Source organism: Mixophyes fleayi, chromosome 2 (genome assembly GCF_038048845.1).
Source record: "Mixophyes fleayi isolate aMixFle1 chromosome 2, aMixFle1.hap1, whole genome shotgun sequence".
NCBI classification, from domain to species: Eukaryota; Metazoa; Chordata; class Amphibia; order Anura; family Limnodynastidae; genus Mixophyes; species Mixophyes fleayi.
Window position 1 is genome coordinate 273,224,222 of NC_134403.1, and position 22,517 is coordinate 273,246,738.

At 39.4% G+C, this 22,517-nt stretch overlaps 1 protein-coding gene across 2 annotated transcripts in view; it reads right to left on the reverse strand.

Annotated features, from left to right (window-relative positions):
* LAMB3 (laminin subunit beta 3) overlaps positions 1–22,517 on the reverse strand; it is a 76,078-nt gene that overhangs the window by 39,986 nt on the left and 13,575 nt on the right. Inside the window, exon 1 of one of the 2 annotated variants that reach the window (XM_075196221.1) lies at positions 12,529–12,666. The exons of the other annotated variant lie outside the window; for it this stretch is intronic. Within the exon in view, the coding sequence (XP_075052322.1) occupies positions 12,529–12,639 (111 nt within the window). The 5' untranslated portion in view covers positions 12,640–12,666. Of the gene's footprint in view, positions 1–12,528; positions 12,667–22,517 lie in introns of those variants that run through there. 2 annotated transcript variants of the gene reach the window in all.

Genomic DNA, 22,517 nt, shown 5'->3' on the forward strand with positions numbered 1-22,517 from the left:
CCCGGGAGAGTATGGCAATCTCCCACATCTGCCCACTTCCTAGTGAAGTGGGCAGAATTAGGGCCAAAATACTGTGATTCTCCCAGAATCGCAACATTTAGCCCCGTCACCACTGTAATTTGCGTCATTACATCACAGGGCTGGTCCAAAAGGAAGCGATTTTGGAGCCCCGCCCCCTGCACGCCCACCTCCCCCTCTGCAGCTCCCGGAAGGCATAGACAAAAAGTTGGCAAGTATGAAGTATCTCATAGACATCACTAATGGCATTGGCATATTTATATGCATTATACTGACATATTGGACATGATAACAAAACAGTACTAATATTACAACTGTGAATGACAAAATTACAAAGTATTTCAATTTTATCAATGCGTTAAAATATTTTTCTCTCTTGTTTCTCATTAAATCATGTGGCTAAGACAGCCTATATTAAATGTTATGATATCCTGTTTAATGGAATAAAGTTGAGAAAATCTGGATTTTGTCCCTTTCCACTTCAAAATATGCCAGCTCACACACAGACAGTATTGGACAGAAATCCAACCTCCGACACCATTCACTATTTGTTTACCCAGTAGACACCCTTACTCTATCACTCATTCATTCATGAGAATCATGTGCCCAGTTCATCACTGAGACCATTGTGTTCAGGGCAATGTCACAGTCAACTTTACACATAGAGCCATGCCTTTGTGCATAGTTTCCAAACAAGCCAAAATGGAAAACAAAACAAATCTTTATAAACAAGGTATAGACAACTATAATAATATAGGAATGCACTCAAAATGGCATAATACTAAATAGTTTTTTTAAAAGCCACTTTCTTGCATTGATGAATTAAAAAAGTGCAGAGAAATATCATGAAGTTACTCTGATCGAATTGGGCCTCATTTAGAGTTATTTAGACTCTGAATGAGGCCTGTTATATGTATTTTCCTGGCAATGCCATAAACGTCTGAACAGTTTTTTCATGATGATGTAGCCAAAGAACACCACTATTCTCTCTAATTAATGATATTCAGTACATTTGGAGTGCAGATATGAGCTTACAGATATTTCCAGATATAGACAAAAATCCTTTCCTTAAAGCAGTCCATGGCTGGCTAGTTCTGATATTAAAGCTTAATGTACATTTTATAACAAATGGCTATGGCTCAGCCAGTAAAAATAGCTATGTAAAGATGCATTTTTACCAAAACACTGAAAAAAGTGACATATTTTATTATGTACACCAATACACATTTGTATTACTTCATACATTCCATTTAATAGACAATACCGTAACATAGTTTTTATTTATAACAGTAATCATACTAATGTGGTATTTCAAACAATAACACTTGCAGTATTGCAAAAAAGAAATAATAATCCACATTTTAGGCAAAAAAATGTAAATCAATACAGCATGAACATTTTTTGTACATTTGAAACAAAATTACAAAATGTAATAACTGTAAAATCTATTTAATAAAATGCATCTAAAAATAATTTTACATACATATCACTCAATGCAATTTCTGTGGTATAAGCTGAGTTTATTTCAGAGGAAGAACATGTGTATCAATAGGCTTCTAGGTCTTTAGAGTGACAGGGTGAAAGTTATCCAGGGTAATGAAATGAAATTTATCAAGGCCCACAAACAAACCTTTGTAGTGGCTTTTGTCTGCATCCATTACTTCAACTAGGTGAAAGGTTACTGGGTAAAAAGTCAGTCTGTACAAGGAGCAGCCTTGTCTGCAATTGCAGTGAGCTGCTTGCTAATAATTCCCACAGACACAGCTGGTTTAGCAATGTACCGATTTAGATTTCTCAAAAAAAGAGTTTTGACATTTGAAATATTTGTGCCATTATGCTGTAAACTCTGTGCATGTTGTGCAGGTTAAAATGAAAAAACGGAATTTCACCACATTCTTTTTGCAAATATATGTGTCATTTCCTGCAAGTTCCATAATGTGAGCATTAGGGCTAATCAGGGCTGCCAGTAGAAACTCTGGGGCCCAGTACTAATTAATCTGGCAGCTCCCCTCTCCCCTGCATACATGCCTCATTCCACTTCGTCATACATGCACACCCACCTGCTCCCTCTTTGCGATACATGCGTCCTCCTCATCACAGTACCCTCTGCCTGATTACAGTACATGCCTCCCCCCACTCCTTCTTCAAAGTAAATGTAACCCCTCCCCCCAATCACAGTAAATGTTCCCCTTCACCCACATTCCATCAAGTAAATGTTGCCCTACCTCCCCCCATCTCATCCCATAACAGTAAATGTTCCCCTCTCCCTCATCCCATCACAGTAAATGTCCTCCTCTCCCCTCTCCCCAATCACAACCCAGTAAATGTCTCATTCTCCCCTCCTCCCAATCCCATTACAGTAAATGTTCCCCTCTCCTCTCCTCCCAATCCCATCCCAGTAAATGTCCCCCTCTCCCTTCCCCTCAATCACATCCCAGTAAATGTCCCCCTCTCCCTTCCCCTCAATCACATCCCAGTAAATGTCACCCTCTCACCTCCTCCCAATCACATCACAGTAAATGTCCCCCTCTCACCTCCCCGCAATAACAGTATATGTTTCCCTCTCCTATCTCCCCCTACCCTCCTCTATCAAAATAACAACTAATTAACTTACCTCCTCCTCGATGCTGCAGCTTCTGGTCACTGATAGACAGGGAGCACAGCAATTATGTCACAGCACAGCAAACTCCCAGCCTATCAGAGCCTGGGAGCCGCAGCATTGCGGAGCAATCCAGGGGGTCCGGAGAGACGGAGAAGTCTTTTCGGGCCCTTCACAGATGTATCGGCCGTACCCCCCCCCCCCCTCATGGTGGTCCTGGGGCTAATAGAATTGTGAATTACTGCAGGGCAGCTGAGAGGGGGGACACAAAGTACCTGGGCCCTTGGTAGTGGTGATTAGGTGGAAGAGCAAATAGTGGGATGGGGAGAGTGACTGCATGGACTGATAGTGTCTTATTGCTTTGCGTGTCATACTGCCGAAGCTGCACTCACTGCCTGGGGATTGATGGGTAACCTTCTTGGAAGCCATGGTTATTTGCACTCAAACATTTACATAAGTACCAGCCGGGTATAGTTGCGTGGGAAATATGGTGGCAGAAAAATGTGCTAAGATTCCCTTTCATAGCCCCAGGGTCTCGTGTACTTATATTTAAATGTTTCCAACTATGCATTAATTGAAAATATATAACCTGGTATATTCAATTTTCACTGCTGCACATTGCAGAGAGACAGCTATACTAAGTCAGTACATGTTTACCTTATATTTCTACACTACATAGGGATCTATTTATCAAGCTCAGAATAGCCCTAGATATAAAATGCTACTGTAGTGCAATCATCGGCAGTAGTCCCCATTAAAAAGATTTGGCAGAGAAAAGTTTCCCCATACTTTGCTAGGATAGCGGCAGTATGTAAGAGAGAGAAAAAGAGAGAGCGTTTACAGCACTTTTGTAAATACTCAGCAGTAGCAGATAGTATATACAATGAAGTGCATTATTACCTCTCACCTTGCTTCTACTCAATGCCAATGATATTGGAGGAAGTCAGGTAGTATGAAGGGTCAGCAATTGATTGAAGCACTTGTGGGGGAAGGGCAAATATATCCGATAATAATGCAGTATGTCCTGATAGCATTATATGCATTATTATAGTATATCAACATTTAATTATAATGCACCACCAATTCCGCTGTGCTGAACAGAGGATATTTTTGTCATTTCCATCAGTCTCTGCCCCATTGAAGCTCACAGTCAATATTCCCTACATAGGCAAAACGAGGGGGGGGGTTCCTAGTGCCTGAAAACCCCCCTTCAAGCCTGCGGCACTGTATAATTGAGGTGGCTGGACCCTGCCCCTGCTTCACATGGCTCTGCTTGAAAAGGGAGAGATGTGTGCACCTAACAGTAGTCCACGCAGCATTGCCCATGTATATTATGGGGATAGGAAGGGTTGGAGAGCAGCCAAGCACTGTCTAAAATTATAGCTACGCCCCCATGCATGCTGGTCACGCCCACTGGTGGCGTGGTGTGGAAACCTTCCTCTACAAATCCTGCGTTTGCCCCTGCCCTAGCACACAGACTAGGTTTAATTTTGCTAGCAGCCAATTAATCAGAGTGTGGGAAGAAACCAGGGCACATTAATATTATTACTAGTATTATTATTATTATATATGGTTCTACATTCTGGAAATTAGCAATTAAAATTGTGGCTATTACATCTCATCTAATAAAGAATTTTACTATTTTCATTTCTATAACAACATGTATGAACTATTGTGGCTCTAAAATTATGAATCAAGTCATATTCCAGACAAGGAGACATTGATGGTGCCGATTCCAAGACAGCATTCCTTTCCTCTGCCTCATTTACTAGAATATCATCACATAGACAACAAATATATCAATGACCCAGCAGGATTGACCTCAATCAGCTGGCTGCTACATAATGCTATTTTCACCATATCCCCATAATAGTAAGAGAGAAAACTGAATCACTCATATTGCAGTAACTTCCATAATAGTATAACCTTTATCCTAATATTTAGAATTTTTATTACTTCCAAACAGTTTGTACTGTACTAGTACAAATTGCAACAAGAGGTGTTTGTAATACCATAATTTGTCTTTGTGATAATATTCAAAACAGATTGTTTAATTATTAATTTGCATTCTAAAAGGTTAAACATGATATTTTATAGCCAAACTAAAACTGACAGGCCTGTGATTAACAGGGGCCTGTTACCTAGACACATGAATTGCATTGCCACATTATCGGCAGCATCAAACTATTGTTTTGTTTTTGGAGTTCACCAAAAAACAGAAATGCTAAAACTAAACCCAAATATAATCATGTCATGTCAGTAGTCCATAATTTACATGCATTTATGCCATACTTCCCCACTGTACTGGGAATTAAAAAATATATGTAAAAAAAAAAGGGTTGTTCAAAAACGGTAGAAGGTTGCACAGTGCACCCTGGAAATGTTTACAACATTGACACTTCTAGAGCTCAAAAAAAGTATTTCTTTGTAATCGGGGGCAGTATGTATATCTATATTATCTATATGGATATATATATATATATATATATATATATATATATATATATTTTATCAAAGGCATAATTTACATCTTCACTATCAGGGACAGTATGCACTGGTGCCAATGTGCATTCTAGTGCTTGTAGTTCTACAAGTGCCAGCATGCAAAACCACTCATGGCCTGTCAGTGTATGCTATCACCACCAACGGCGAGGGGTACTCGGAGGGTCCCAGTGCTAGCATTGGACACGTACTTTCTTGGTGCGGGGGCCGGATGCAATGTAGGCTGTAAGGGGGCGGGTTTAACATTTATTTATTTTTACACTCTCTGACAGGCACGATTGTTCAATCAGCATGTGTTTTATGCAATCTCACCTGTCAGTTGCAACTTTTTTAACAATAAGCATTGGTTTGCTATGAGGTTTGGTAATCCGAAGCTTAATAGATGGAACGGTTTGCAAACCATCCATAGGTGAGAATCAGGAGTGTGATTTGTGACCTTTCGGTTTCAAATACGGTAATACGCTTTGATGTGCCATTTGGCCTCTGTAAATCGCATGTTTTACAAGCTGCACATCAAAGTGCATGAAAGACCTTACCACCAGTGCTTTAGTTAGAGCGATAATGTACTCATTTTAAAATTATGTGGACATTTTTTGTTTACATGTATCTGGTCAGGGTTCCAAGCAGTTAAGTATATAAACTAAAGCTCTGATTAACTTTTGCCCTGACAAAATCCTTTTGCCCTTTGTAGCTTAACGCAGTGTCAATCAAAACTGTGACTCGCATGTTAGCTGCTGTGAGTTTGTGATGGTCCACATAATGAGATGACAACTCTTTCTCATAGCCGCAAGAATCACAAGATGACAATGAGTCACATTGAACTTCTGTATACCAGTATATGCCAATAAAATTCTAAATCATCATATTAGGCTTGTGAATGCATAACTTGTTCTTTGTATCTTACAACCCCTCTCACAAAATATTTGTTTTTCATGCTTTGATCACTTCCCATAACATAGCATTGTATACTTGCTCCTACTGTTATCCCATTCCATTCTCCGCTTGTCCCAACTGTTATCCCATTCCATTTTCTGCTTGATCCAACTGTTATCCCATTCCATTCTCTGCTTGACCCAACTGTTATCCCATTCCATTCTCTGCTTGACCCAACTGTTATCCCATTCCATTTTCTGCTTGATCCAACTGTTATCCAATTCCATTTTCTATTTGATCAAACTGTTATCCCATTACATTTTCTGTTTGATCCAACTGTTATCCCATTCCATTCTCTGCTTGATCCAACTGTTATCCCATCCCATTCTCTGCTTGATCCACTGTTATCCCATTCCATTTTCTGTTTGATCCAACTGTTATCCCATTACATTCTCTGCTTGATCCAACCTTTATCCCATTCCATTCTCTGCTTGATCCAACTGTTATCCCATTCCATTCACTGCTTGATCCAACTGTTATCCCATTCCATTCACTGCTTGATCCAACTGTTATCCCATTCCATTCTCTGCTTGATCCAACTGTTATCCCATTCCATTTTCTGCTTGATCCAACTGTTATCCCATTCCATTCCCTGCTTGATCCAACTGTTATCCCATTCCATTCTCTGCTTGATCCAACTGTTATCCCATTCCATTTTCTGCTTGATCCAACTGTTATCCCATTCCATTCCCTGCTTGATCCAACTGTTATCCCATTCCATTCTCTGCTTGATCCAACCATTATCCCATTCCATTTTCTGCTTGATCCAACTGTTATCCCATTCCATTCCCTGCTTGATCCAACTGTTATCCCATTCCATTCTCTGCTTGATCCAACCATTATCCCATTCCATTTTCTGCTTGATCCAACTGTTATCTCATTCCATTATCTGCTTGATCCAACTGTTATCCCAGTCCATGCTCTGCTTGATCCAACTGCTATTCCATTTCATTCACTGCTTGATCCAACTGTTATCCCATTCCATTCTCTGCTTTCTCCAGCTCTTATTCATTTCCAATATCTGCTTGCTCTAGCTGTTGTCCCATTCCATTCCCTGTTGCCCTAGATTTTTTCCATTTTGCTTTATAAACTTTACTTTTCCTCATTCTATCGATTTCCAGTAACTTTTTGCATATAATTTGGCAAGACAGATAATATATTATTGGAATTCAACAAAATAGTTGCAGAACACAATCATTGGAACTTATTTTAAAAATACCAACCCGTGACCACCCAACTCCCAAGCTTTGGCAAAGCAAAGAAACTTTGTTCCCCAGACCTCCTGGTGCAAGACGGTTTTTAAGACACAGTATTCCTACTGATAATCCAAAGCAGAAAACATAACTATTCTCTATACTGAATCTATGATAAGAATAGGATTAAAAATTATGACAGTATTTATGCATACACTTACTGCAAAACTGTTATCGATTCTAATGTTAAAGACAAAAAAATACTTAGACTGTACTTCACCTTTCTCAATTCAGAAAAGTTAATTGAAAATATACTTGTCACTGTGACCCAGGAGAGGGCTGGCAAATTTTAGCCAAGGGGACAAAACTTGACTCAGCAGCCTGTTAGGAATATATTAAAGGAAAAATAATGCAGGTGGCCCAGTGATCCAGCCCAAGGTAGCCCAATATGGGACCATCCCGGGGGGCAGATGCCCCCTGCCCCTCTGCCCCCTAGCCCAGTCTGCCCTTGCTGTTAGCATATATACCTTTCACCCTTTTATTTCAGTTGTGCCAAAGTGGAAAAAAATGTCCTTCCAACATATCAGGATAACTACTATCCAAGCTGTATTAAACACACAATGAGGATTGAAATAAGGACATCGAACTCCAGATGTCTGCTGGCAACTATGTGCATATTGCAAAATGTAAATAGTACATATAAAATCAATATAGATAAAAGCAGTGGAAACAAGCCATTACAGCAAATTTCAATTCAATTTCAAAGACTTTTCAAAGTCTTTATATAATATAAGATTTTGCTGTTGTTGCTGTCTTTCAGTATAATCCATATCTGTTGTAATCCATACACTGAATACAGTGGCAGTGTATCCCATGACAATGAATAGAAGCGATTCGGCCTAGATGATATAAAGACTTTGGTAAAAAAACATAAAATGAAGCTAGAAAGATAAACCAATGCATTATGCGCATTCTGCAAATTGCCGATACTCAGCGACTTTGCAGGTCAGATTTTAAACGGCAATAAATTTACAGGCAAACCTTGCCTGTAAAGACATTACTGTTTTAATCTGGGCGACTTGCAGAATGCGCAGAATTATACATTTACCCCCTGGGAGGCAATTACAAATTAAGAAATTAAATTTATCTGAAGTGTAACTATTTTAAAATGTAAATATAAATAAATAAATAAATAAATAAATAAATAAATAATCTCTGGCGAGTATAGCCAAGGATTCAAATACACTCTCCAAACAGTCACTGTGTGACCCAGACAGCAAAATTAAAATAACTGAGCGAGGAGGCAGAGATCTGTTCATTGTGTGGTGTACATGATGCTGGCACAAGCCACACACGATTCGGAAGCAGGGCCCCCTCCTACGATCACGTTGCGCCCCCAACCACCTGCTTTTCTTCACAGTCGGTATGTGGGGCGGCATTGTTTCTTGCTGTAACATCATAGCCAAGTGCCACACTGCCAGAGTAACACTGATATGGAGGAGCAGCAGACATCAGCTTCACGTGAAAAATACAGTTGATAATAAATATCAGCTGAATAAAGTAGTATGTGAGGCACTCCTGTCTAGAAAGACTATCACTATAAAATCAACTTTATTGATAATTGTTATTAAAAAGATTGTTGTTTAAATATCCAAATGTCGTATAGATTGGCGAATATAAAAGATAGAAGTGAAAAAGATTGAATTGTGGTGTTTAAAGAATTAAAATTGACCCATAGGGAGATACGGTTATCCTTGGTAAGTATTAGGTCCGTATTAAAAATACAATACGTGAGAGCTGATGCGTTCTCTATTCACCTTTATAATTAGTATAAGGACCCCATACAATTGATATCTTGTGTCAAATTACAGTAACGGTTCATAATACTTGCAGCTGCCCTTGTTGTTATAAAAGGGTTATTTTGGCCTCATATAAATTGGGTGCTTTTAAATATACACTCACATATATAATTTGGAATATTCTCATATATTCTAGAGATATGCCATATGTTGCGGGCGGAGTTTAATATAGATGGTATTGGTAAAGGGGGGGTTGGTAGATCTAAACAATTGTTCCACACATAATATCATAGCTATTTATTATTAACCTCATGTGTATAAAGATGGATACATATACATCTTATATGGTGTATCCTAGGTTTATTTCACATCCTTTATCCAGGAAAAATATTTGCACCAGGCTTATTATATAATTGATAGTGAGTATTTTATGTAGTTGTTTTCATATAAACACTGTGTGTTAAACCAAAGATGCCTATATGATGTATATAGAGGGGTGTCCTCTAATGAAGGCAATCTCTCTATAATATAGCTCAGCTATGGGATCTCCACATATAAATAATCGTGGATGCTTTTCAATATCTATTGTCTCACATGGGCCCTGTGTACTATGGAGAAATGCCTGTAAATATCATAGCAATAATGGTATCCACAAATGAGGGCAATTTCTCTCAGTAGTAGCCCAATAGTGAGATAGCTTCACATGTAAGAAGCTGCTGGCTGCTACTCATTCTTGCCAGCGTCAACACTCCATGTGGAGGCGCCGCAGAGGCATTAAAAACAATGGATGATTGGCATTATGTCACTGTAACCAATGGAAGCAAGTTCATACTAACCACACTATAAGAGCAATTGCTGTATGCTACAAAAAAAAAATCAATTTTTAATGGCTATTAAATCATTTTAAACATGTTGATAACCACTGTTCATGTATTATGCCTCATAGCTACATTTTTTAGCATATAAAGGTACCGGTATGTTAGTTCTGACATACATCCAGCTTTCTCAGGAATTTTAGTGAGATAGATTTAGATGCAGAACTGTTTTAATTTGCAAGCTGAAGCCCTTTGTGCTATTTCAACCAAGTCAAAGAAATACCAATATGAAAATTGCTTTTGCATGAGTTACTACAATACCAATGGGAGGGAAGAAAAGGAGCTAAACACTAGTAGTAAAATTGCACATTCTGAAGTATTAGTGAAAACACCAAAGACGACAAATATTGTTTTCAAATGGCTGTTATTATTATTATTATTATTATTATTATTATTATTTTTATTATTATAGAGAACTATATTATATTATATTATAAAATAGAGACTGCATTCCATTTTTACATGGTTAATAGCAAAGTATTTATGCTCTACTTTTCCTCTCCAACATGACTTATTCTACAGGTCTGTTTTTCATCACCCTGCACACAATACTTTGATTATGGTATTCTGTTGTTCCAGTCAGTTTGCAAAATTAAATGTTGGGGAATATTTCATGTCAGCTGGTTATTCATTTAAAACTGTACACTATGCTTCTGATTATAGTCATGTTTAAGTAGCACCTACATTTACAGTGATCAAATGAACATTATAGTTGTAAGTAAACACAGCTTTATATATTATTGCACACAGTGCTGTCGAAGTCACCCCCCACCCCTGAGCTATTGGATCAATGTCTAATTTGAACACACACAAGAGGTCCTGTCGTTCTTATCCTGGGACCCGATAGAGTAGTCGGAGGAAACCACAAACTCAGGCCAATAGCTGTGATTTTCCGACTGCATTTATCAACATGTCCAATAGTGAATTGGTCAAGTTACAGCTTTTTGGGGACCACAGATGCTGCAATATTCTACCATGATATTACCGCAGATAAGGCAAAGTATATAGCCAGCATAACATTTGATAACAGAACAGATCAGTAACAGATTGACTGAATAAAAGTTTAGGTGAATCCTTCTGCTCAAAATGAAATGCTTACAAGCAAGAACTTAAACCTACTTCAGATATCATTTTATACCATATTTGCCACAAATTGCTGCATGTGTGGTCCCAAAATCAACAACAATCCCAATCAACATCTGAACAGATATCAAATAGGACTGGTTAGAAATCGGTCAAAGTTGACTGAGAGCTCCGTACTGGGCCACATAGGGTCATCATCTATCACTCTGTACTTGTCAAAGATATATTCAGTTTGGTCCCCTACATTTCTATGTGTATGGACATCATAACGTGTGAGGGTCTCAGAGCCAACAAAACAAGTTTTAGATTAGTTAGTTCGTTCACATTGTCATTTTAGGGCTAAACTACACTAGCAAAATTTGTTGCATGACCAACCACATCAGAAAGATCACATGGAGTGTAGTCCATACATGCAGATTCAAGGAATACTGCAGTCTGTTTAATATAAGTGACAATGTATTAGCAAGGAATAAAACATATATAAAATTAATCCGAAGGGGTATTATTAAACAGCATAATCCATAAGGAGTGGCTTGGTATAAATTTACTCAGATTTACTAAATTTACTCAGAATTAGGGGGGTACTTTGAACACATTTTCACACATTAGGCGGCACTTAGTATAAAAATACAAACCTTACTTGGTGAACATCTACCATAACACAGGGGCACATGTTAGAGAAGTTTGGGAGACCCTCTTGTAAACAATGGTTCCCATTTGGATCTGCTAAAACTGCACTAGCCCAACAGAATTGCAGCATCTTCCGTCACAAAGGGGCATATTCAATCGTCGCAGGTTTCTGTGGCATTAAAACTACTACCGTTATTACAGTAGTAGTTAGCTGGATTTCAGCTCGCGGCTCAGGGAACTGCAAGCTGAAATCCAGCGAGAAAACTACCGTAATAACGCACTTTTCCACGCACTTGTACCGTAATAACGGTAATAGTTCGCGGAGCGCGAGATTTTTCGGCGTTTCCGCAGACAATTGAATATACCCCAAAGTGTTACAAATTATTATTCAGATGTAACAAACACATTATTGAAGACAAAAAGAAATCCGGAAAAAACCTGTTATAAGCATAACATAAACCAGTGTACCCCAATTTTAATGTTTTGCTTTGCTTATATCACGGTGGGTAAAATTTACTGAATTATGGAATGTTTAAATCTAACTCCTTTTCTTCATTCTTAATTTTGTTATTATTATTTATTCTGTTTAGTCGTACTCAATTAATTTTCACCCATATGATCTCAATATGTGAATAAGTCACTTAATCACATCAGCTGAACTTTCCTGAACTAACAGAAAGAGATTATCCAGAAATGTAATGAAATGGTATCAAATTAGCTACATGTAGTGTCGGAGGAAGCACAGTCATCGACTCTAAAATTGTGAGCTTTGCTAATTTAAGATTACTTAACTGTAATTAGTTAATAACTCATTTCAATTGCTAATATTATTTTAGGTCTATATTTAAAAAATAGTTTATTAGCTCAAAATGGAAAACAAAAACCAACATACTCACCATCAACATAGATGTCATCCAGCATGTCATTAATTCCAGCACTAAAACCTTCAAAAAGTCTCTGTAGTCTAGAAACAATGTCATGGTAAAAGTTTCTATCCTGTAATCCATACATTGTTGGTGAAGTATCAGTGAGATTATTATCCACAGCAGTTAATGTTCTCCCTTTGTATTACTTCACTCATCTCTGCCTCTGGTCTGTATAGGTTTGGAGCCACAGCCCACACTGATTGGCTTAAACTTGACCACAATATCCAGGTGGCGTTATCAGAGGGTGGGGTGAGTATAGATACTAATAAACCACAGTCTACCTATTAACTTCTGTACTTTTAAACGAGTCATAGCATTTGATCTGTTTCCAAGGCTTGAGCTCCTCTCAATTATTGCCAGTCTGTGATGGGTATTGTTTAATTGCTTGCATTTATAAGATTTTATCCAGAGGAGCCCACAGTTTGCTATCACAAATGCAGTCATTTTCTCTAACCAGTCAAGTCATCAGGAGATGGAAGATTGTGCTGACTTGTAGGGCATACTCATCCTAACATACTAACCCTGTCTCTCCGTATATACACTTCTCCCCAATATTTATCTTAGGTGTACCTCAGCATACATTGACCATATATTACGTACGGAAAACTGTCTACGATCATTGTGCAGAATAGCCTTGTGCAGCGGTACTGAAGTCTGGATTGTGGTATAATGAATGCAGTGGAGACACAGGAATGTGAACAATGGTTTCTCCTCGTTGCACTGGGCGCTAGATTTAGTTACAGTCCAATTACTATCTGAACAGATATCAAATAGGACTGGTTAGAAATCGGGCAAAGTTGACTGTGAGCTCTGATGATAAATTACCTGACTTAGTACAATGCCTGGGAAAATGGTGCACATTCAGGGATACAGTTCTCTACGTATGGGGGGTAGAGTGGTTAGCATTGCTGCTTGGCAACTCTCGGTCCTTAGGAATAATTATGACCAGGGTACTATCTGTGTTTGTATGTTCTCCTTGCATGGGTGTGTTCTGGTTTCCTTCCACAGCCCAATAACATGCTGGTAGGTTAGCAGGTTTCTAACTAAATAGGCTGTAGTGCGTGTTTGTGGTACAAAGGTGCATTTTTGGTAACACCTGACCACTCCAATGTTCAATGAGAATACTTTTTTAATATCTAATACCTCTCCTTTTTTGATAGTAACAAGATCGATATTATTCAGTTTAGTACTATTGAAAGTACATTGCCTGCTAGCATGACAAAATAGAATTAAGAACAGTTAAAACTAGAGATGGGCGGGTCCGGTTCTCCGAGAACCGAACCCACCCGAACTTTGGGTATCCGAGTACCGAGCTGAGCAGCTCGGTACTCTCCCGCCCATTCCGAATCCAAATCGAGGCCGAACGTCATTGTGACGTCGTCGGATCTCGGAGCTCGGTTCTCGCGATACTTCAACTTTATAAATACAGGCCTCCACAGCAATCCATCGCCATTTGACAGAGGGAGAGAGCAGGGTGTAGTCATAGGCTAATTAGAGCAGGGACAGAGAATACAATATTGTTCTTGCAATTGCTCTAACCAAAATCGCTAGTGCAGAGAGGAGGATAGAGGTTTATTATTTTTTCTTCATATTTGGCACTCCCCAGCGCTTTTGGGGTGTCCCCCATAATTGTGCATAAATATTTCTGGCTGTCAAAAGTCATATCTGTCAGCAGTATCTACTAAATAATTTTTAGCACTCCTCAGTGCTTTTGGGGTGTCCTCCCTAATTGTGCATTAATATTTCTGGCTGTCAAAAGTCATATCTGTCAGCAGTATCTACTAAATAATTTTTAGCACTCCTCAGTGCTTTTGGGGTGTCCTCCCTAATTGTGCATTAATATTTCTGGCTGTCAAAAGTCATTTCTGTCAGCAGTATCTACTAAATAATTTTTAGCACACCTCAGTGCTTTTGGGGTGTCCTCCCTAATTGTGCATTAATATTTCTGGCTGTCAAAAGTCATATCTGTCAGCAGTATCTACTAAATAATTTTTAGCACTCCTCAGTGCTTTTGGGGTGTCCTCCCTAATTGTGCATTAATATTTCTGGCTGTCAAAAGTCATATCTGTCAGCAGTATCTACCAAATAATTTTTAGCACTCCTCAGTGCTTTTGGGGTGTCCTCCCTAATTGTGCATTAATATTTCTGGCTGTCAAAAGTCATTTCTGTCAGCAGTATCTACTAAATAATTTTTAGCACTCCTCAGTGCTTTTGGGGTGTCCTCCCTAATTGTGCATTAATATTTCTGGCTGTCAAAAGTCATATCTGTCAGCAGTATCTACCAAATAATTTTTAGCACTCCTCAGTGCTTTTGGGGTGTCCTCCCTAATTGTGCATTAATATTTCTGGCTGTCAAAAGTCATATCTGTCAGCAGTATCTACCAAATAATTTTTAGCACTCCTCAGTGCTTTTGGGGTGTCCTCCCTAATTGTGCATTAATATTTCTGGCTGTCAAAAGTCATATCTGTCAGCAGTATCTACTAAATAATTTTTAGCACTCCTCAGTGCTTTTGGGTGTCCTCCCTAATTGTGCATTAATATTTCTGGCTGTCAAAAGTCATTTCTGTCAGCAGTATCTACTAAATAATTTTTAGCACTCTTCAGTGCTTTTGGGGTGTCCTCCCTAATTGTGCATTAATATTTCTGGCTGTCAAAAGTCATATCTGTCAGCAGTATCTACTAAATAATTTTTAGCACTCCTCAGTGCTTTTGGGGTGTCCTCCCTAATTGTGCATTAATATTTCTGACTGTCAAAAGTCATATCTGTCAGCAGTATCTACTAAATAATTTTTAGCACTCCTCAGTGCTTTTGGGGTGTCCTCCCTAATTGTGCATTAATATTTCTGGCTGTCAAAAGTCATATCTGTCAGCAGTATCTACCAAATAATTTTTAGCACTCCTCAGTGCTTTTGGGGTGTCCTCCCTAATTGTGCATTAATATTTCTGGCTGTCAAAAGTCATTTCTGTCAGCAGTATCTACTAAATAATTTTTAGCACACCTCAGTGCTTTTGGGGTGTCCTCCCTAATTGTGCATTAATATTTCTGGCTGTCAAAAGTCATAACTGTCAGCAGAATCTACTAAATAATTTTTAGCACTCCCCAGTGGTTTGCGCTCAGAATGGATTCAAAGCAGTCCACATATGATCTGAATGAGCAACCAGGTTCTGTCACCAGTCCTGATGTTAGTGTTCCCAGTACGTCATCTGGCCAAGGCGATGTCAAACAACAGAGTGTTTTCAAATTAGTGCAAAAAACAAAAACCCAAAAAAAATTTACTGTATTGAAGCGAAAAAGAAGTGTAACTGAGCAAAAGTTAAGTGACGATAAAAAAAAAATTGCAAGCATGCCATTCTACACACGCAGTGGCAAAGAGAGAATGAGGCCTTCACCTTTGGCTATTAGTGGCAGATCCCAAAAAGTTACCTAGCCTACAATTGGTGCACAACTACTGTTACGCGTCAAAGCCGAGCTGCAAGATAACAGTGAGGCATTACAGGAGAATATTTGCTCTGATTCACAAATGACAACAATCCCTGTGGAGAGTCCATCCAATAGTGGGATGTCTAATCGTGAGCATTCTGCTGATGTGTGCCTTAATAGCCCGAGTGTAGCCGGTGATACCCAAATTGAGGATGCCACTTTGGAATTAGAAGAGGATGAGGGGGAGATTTGTGTAGGCGACGAGGGCGCTAATGAGGATGTTGATGAGGATGAGGTTGTTTGTGTAAGTCCTGCACCAGTGGCAGCAGTTCTGGCACGTGACAAGAAAAAGGCCATTGTCATGCCTGGGCATAAAACAAAAAAATCCACTTCTTATGTGTGGAATTATTTCTACCCAAATCCAGACAACAATTGTATAGCCATTTGTAGTGTATGTGAAGCCACAGTCAGTCGAGGGAGGGACCTTAACCATCTTGGAACCTCGTCTATGTTACGCCATTTAACGAGAGTTCATGGCAAAGTGTTGGGAAAAGCTGAAAGTTCTTCCCAAAAGAATACAAGCACTCCCTCATCAGCTAAGACCCTCCGCTCACCGACATACCGACGGCTACAAAATACACCCACCACACCATCCTCATCAATATCCTCAGTAGTGCTCAGAGTTAGCCCGGCATCCCACTTAAGGCTGGATGACTCCGGCACTATTATTGATTCCTCTGAAGAAAGCGTTAGTCCTGCTGCTGCTGTTGCTGCTGCTGGGGGTGAATCGTCATCCCAGAGGCAGGTGAATAAAATGAGCAGTCCTACATTTCAGCAATTAACTGTGAAACAATCATTTGCGAGGGGAAGCAAATATGACAGCAGTCACCCAGTCGCCAAGCGAATCACAGACGCCATGGCTGCAATGTTAGTGTTAGATCTGCGTCCAATCTCCACAATAAACGCAGCTGGTTTTTCACAGTTAATTGAGGTTTTGTGTCCGCGTTACAGAATTCCATCGCGACACCATTTCTCCCGTAAAGCTATTCCACAACTATACCAAAAAGTGTGTAAAAATGTAGAGATTGCGCTGAAAAATGCCATTCTGCCCACTGTTCACTTAACCACAGATATGTGGACAAGTGGAAGTGGCCAAACCAAAGACTATATGACTGTGACAGCCCACTGGGTTGGTCATTCACCTTCACCAGCAGGAACAGCAGCAGCATGTACACCACTACGTAACATTTGTCACAGGCAGGCCACTCTTTGTATCACCGGCTTCACTAACAGGCATACGGCTGACAATTTGTTACACAAACTGAGAGATGTGATTGATGCATGGCTTATACCACTCGGACTCTCCCCAGGGTATGTCATTTCAGATAACGCCAACAATATAGTGCGAGCATTACAGCTGGGTGATTTCCAACATATTCCCTGTTTTGCTCACACCATCAACTTGGTGGTGCAGAGCTTCCTACGAAATAACCGTGAGGTGCAGGAGATGCTTTCGGTGGCCCGTAAAATTTCAGGCCATTTCAGGCATTCAGCCACAGCATGTAGGAGATTACAGCAGCTCCAAGAGCAGTTTAACTTGCCCTGCCACCAACTTAAGCAAGAGGTGGTAACTCGGTGGAATTCCACCCTGTACATGCTTCAGAGGATGGAGGAACAGCGCAAAGCCATCCAAGCATATTGCACAAGTCATGACATTGGGAAAGGAGGGGGGATGTATTTCACTCTTGCACAGTGGGGAATCCTTTCAGTGCTGTGCAAGGTGCTGAAACCATTTGAAGTTGTGACATGTGAGGTTAGTGCAGACTCTGCTAGTTTGAGCCAAGTCATTCCTTTAATTAGACTATTGGAAAAGCAGCTTGAGAAAATGAAGGAGGAGCTGAAAGCAAGCAATTCAGCAAAGTATGTTGGCCTTGTCGATCAAGTACTTAATTCGCTTCACAATGATCCTCGAGTTATTAAGATCTTGAACTCGGATCAGTACGTTTTGGCCACTGTGCTTGATCCAAGGTTTAAAACCTACATTGAGTCTTTACTTGTAAATGAGCGAGATGTGAACTTTTGCAAGGAGCTATTGCTCAGCAAGTTGGCCGCTGAACTGGGCCTCGGCTTGACGACGTGTCCTCCTTCACTTTCTCAAGCTGTTGCTCGTAAAAAATTAAATTTCCAAAAAAGAAGCAGGGAAGACACAGGGGGCAGACCAGAACAATTTAACATCTGGGCTGGTTTGAAGGATTTTTCAAAAAAATGTGTCACTTTGCCCATAACTCCATCCAATATGAGTATAAACATGCAAAGGATGGTGGAGGATTACTTTCAAGAGGTAGTTGATATGGAAATGTCAGACAGTCCCTTTCCTTACTGGGAAGAAAAGCAGGCCATTTGGAAACCCATGTACAAACTTGCTTTGCAATACCTAAGCTGCCCACCCTCCAGTGTGTACTCTGAACGAGTGTTCAGCACAGCAGGGAACTTAGTCAGTGATCGCCGTAGAAGGTTACTTCCCAAAAATGTGGAGAAAATGATGTTTATAAAAATGAACTACATCTTCCACGAGGAAGGCCTTCACCATCCAAGACATCCAAGCACTGACTGTTCTCTAATGGCGGATTCAAGCGGCGATGAATTGATAGTCTGTGATGATGACGTACACACTGATGAGGGTGAGGATTAAGCTGAAGATGATGCTGATAACATCTTTTTAAAACTTTCTATGTAAGTGTAGGGTGCAATCTACCCCCAAAGAGGAAAGGGACTTGTGGCATTTCCATATCACATACCATCTTGAAAGGCTGCTGTTAGGGCAATTTATCCTTAAGGGTAGGGTGTCATAGACAGAGTGACCCTAAACTGGCTTTGTCCATTTTTCATAATATTGTACAGTCTATAATGGCTGAATTTTTGGGTATTTTATACAAATGGAGGGGGGCCTAGAGAGACAGAAACCAAACTGGCTTTTTCCATGTCAATTAATATTGTACAGTCTATAATGGCTGAATTTTTTGGTATTTTATACAAGTGGAGGGGGGCCTAGAGAGACAGAGTGACCCCAAACTGTCTTTCTCCATGTCAATTAATATTGTACAGTCTATAATGGCTGAATTTTTTAGTATTTTATACAAGTGGAGGGGGGCCTAGAGAGACAGAAACCAAACTGGCTTTCTCCATGTCAATTAATATTGTACAGTCTATAATGGCTGAATTTTTTGGTATTTTATACAAGTGGAGGGGGGCCTAGAGAGACAGAGTGACCCCAAACTGTCTTTCTCCATGTCAATTAATATTGTACAGTCTATAATGGCTGAATTTTTTGGTATTTTATACAAGTGGAGGGGGGCCTTGAGAGACAGAAACCAAACTGGCTTTTTCCATTTCTTTACATATTTAACTATAAGTGTAGGGTGTAATATACATTCAAAGAGGATGGCTGCATTGCCAATATGCATAGATGGAGAGGAAGACAATCTGTTTTGTGTGTAGAATAGGCCTACCAACGAAGAATTAAACTGTTTTTTTGGATGATTTATTACCTCAACAATTAGATTACTTGTCTCTAAAACAGTTGGAGCACTAAATTGGGTTAATTTAGGCCCAAAACATGGATTTTCCAAAAAAATAGCAAAACAAAACCAAACAAAACCAAAACCAAAACCAAAACACGCAATGGCGGTTTTGCAAAACCAAAACCAAAACCAAAACATGACGGTAATCCAGATCCAAAAACGAATCCAAAACCAAAACACGGGGGTCAGTGACCATCTCTAGTTAAAACACACTTAATAGAGGCTACGTATGAAGCACAAAACATCCACTACACAGTGCAAAATGGGGTCACTGTGCACTTTGGTTTGTGCAAGTGCTTCTAGATATCAACAGAGGCACATGGGAGTAAGATTACGCTGTTGTGATGGCGCAGTAGTTTGCACAGGACTATACAGGCGATCCTACAAATCACAAATTTTACACAGCAGCACAGAAAGCTGTTCTTTTGCAGAGTGAGACTACTGAGACACACCTGGCTGTGTGGAGGGGTGTTCTGCTAATTCTACTAGCAAAATGACTCATCCTGTTCTTTTAACAAGGCCCATTTTGTGCATTTATAAGATCTCCGAGCAGTGTAATAAAAAGCTTCACACAGTCAGATTTGTAACACAATCCGCTCCATATACCCTCTGTTCTCTTATATTTTAATTAAAACATAAATGAGGCTATCCTGGTCAGTATTTTAGGAGCAAAGTGGAAAAGTTTATTTGAGTGAAAATGGCCGTACTAAAGTACACCTCGAGGTCTGCTGGCAATCCATCCAGGTGCACTGGTGCAAAATGAAAACAGCTGGCAGCTCAGATTAGGTCATACTTGCCAACTCTCCCGGAATGTCCGGGAGACTCCCGAAATTCAGGCCAGTCTCACAGACTCTGGGAGAGCTGGCAAATCTTCTGCATCCGCTACTGCCGTCGCACAAGGATGTTGCGATGAATCGCGTCATTTAGGCCCTGCCCCCTGCGACAAACTACATGTTTGTCCCGGGGGCGGGGCCAAAATGACGCGTTTGAAAATGTCAGTTGTCTGCTTTAAAAAAATAAGTTTATTTTTTAACATGTACAGTTTGAATTTTAGGAATGTCTAATTTTAGGACAGATTTGCAGCACAACACGTCACTTGTGATGAAATCGTCTCAGACATAGTACAAATCTGCTGCAATCCTGGAATCATCACGTTTTGTACCTAACAGCTGGGAACAAGTGAGTCATAAAAAAAAAAATCAATGTTGAATTCATAATAAAAAAAAAGCAGCCTGACAAAATACAACATTCCTCACACGGCAGTTACAATGCTAAGTCTGTTTTTTATTATATTCTATACTTTTTATTAGTTATGGTAACTGTGAAGACGACTTAATGGTTTAATTTTAGTTTACTTTTTATTTCAGGATGTATGTTAAAGCTTTTGACATTTTACAGCTTTATGGCTCTACAAAATTATTTCTAATATCCATAATAACTTACAGCAAAGGGTGCATTATTCCTATACACAAGTCTTTCTAAGATACACAGAAGTGATGACCTCAGAACTCACAATTTATACAGATTTTAATTACAGGGGCCTATACATATATCAGGATCACTGGTGTATTATAGAGCGATAATTGACCAGGTTCTGTAGCTCCAGGCCCGAGAACAAAATAGATAGATTTAGAATTTTTGAGCATAAAATCCATTAAAAAACAACAAAAAATGTATATTACTTGATGACATTATCCATGGCTAATGGTATGAAAATACTATATATTTTGTTATTTTATTCATATCAAAACTAATTTTATATTTTCCATATACATAACTCAGACATAGGGGTATATTTACTAAACTGCGAGTTTGAAAAAGTGGAGATGTTGCCTATAGCAACCAATCAGATTCTAGTTACCATTAATTTAGTACATTTTACAGAATGACAGCTAGAATCTGATTGGTTGCTATAGGCAACATCTCCACTTTTTCAAACCCACAGTTTAATAAATATACCCCATATTGTTTAAAATGTAAATGGTACTGATGTTCGGCAGCACGGTGGCTCAGTGGTTAGCACTTCCGCCTCACAGCACTGGGGTCATGAGTTCAATTCCCGACCATGGCCTTATCTGTGTGGAGTTTGTATATTCTTCCCGTGTTTGCGTGGGTTTCCTCCGGGTGCTCCGGTTTCCTCCCACACTCCAAAAATATACTAATAGGTTAATTGGCTGCTATCAAAATTGACCCTAGTCTCTCTGTGTCTGTGTGTGTCTGTCTGTTAGGGAATTTAGACTGTAAGCTCCAGTGGGGCAGGGACTGATGTGAGTGAGTTCTCTGTACAGCACTGCGGAATCAGTGGCGCTATATAAATAAATGGTGATGATGATGATGATGATGATGTTTGCTATAAAATAAAAACTTTATCTTGGTGTAGAAAGCATGTATATACTTTTTACTTTTCTCGTTTTATTGTATGCCAAATTTAGTTATTATTAAACTGCAGATAACTGTAGCTCAATAATACTGTCATGCTGGTTCAATGTGACTATTTCAATCCATAACAGAGTCAGCTGTGTTTGGCTCTAAGCAACTCCTTTCTGAAGCCAGGAGTCTAAGCACGTACCCACATCCAGCGCTAAAGCTGCAGACTGAGGTTGTGAAATTCAAACTTCAAAACAACATGATGAGATTAACACATTTTACCAATACTTAGAACAACACACCATATCAAATCTGCCAGGACCATGTTTTATCAAAGTACCCTGTCTCCTATATAGGTAGGGGTGAAAGATTCTGAGTAAAAAAGAGAAACGTCAAGATATTGTCATATTTGTACACAAATGTATACATTAACCTATCTGCTATGGGACTATGGGGCATATTTATCAACAGGCAAAGATTCTTATTGTCAGCAAAAGCTGGTGAGAAGATCGTTATAACATCACCCAATATAGGAAAATAGTAAACACCGGCAATAGCATTGCTAAGTATTTTTATAGCGAACCCTATT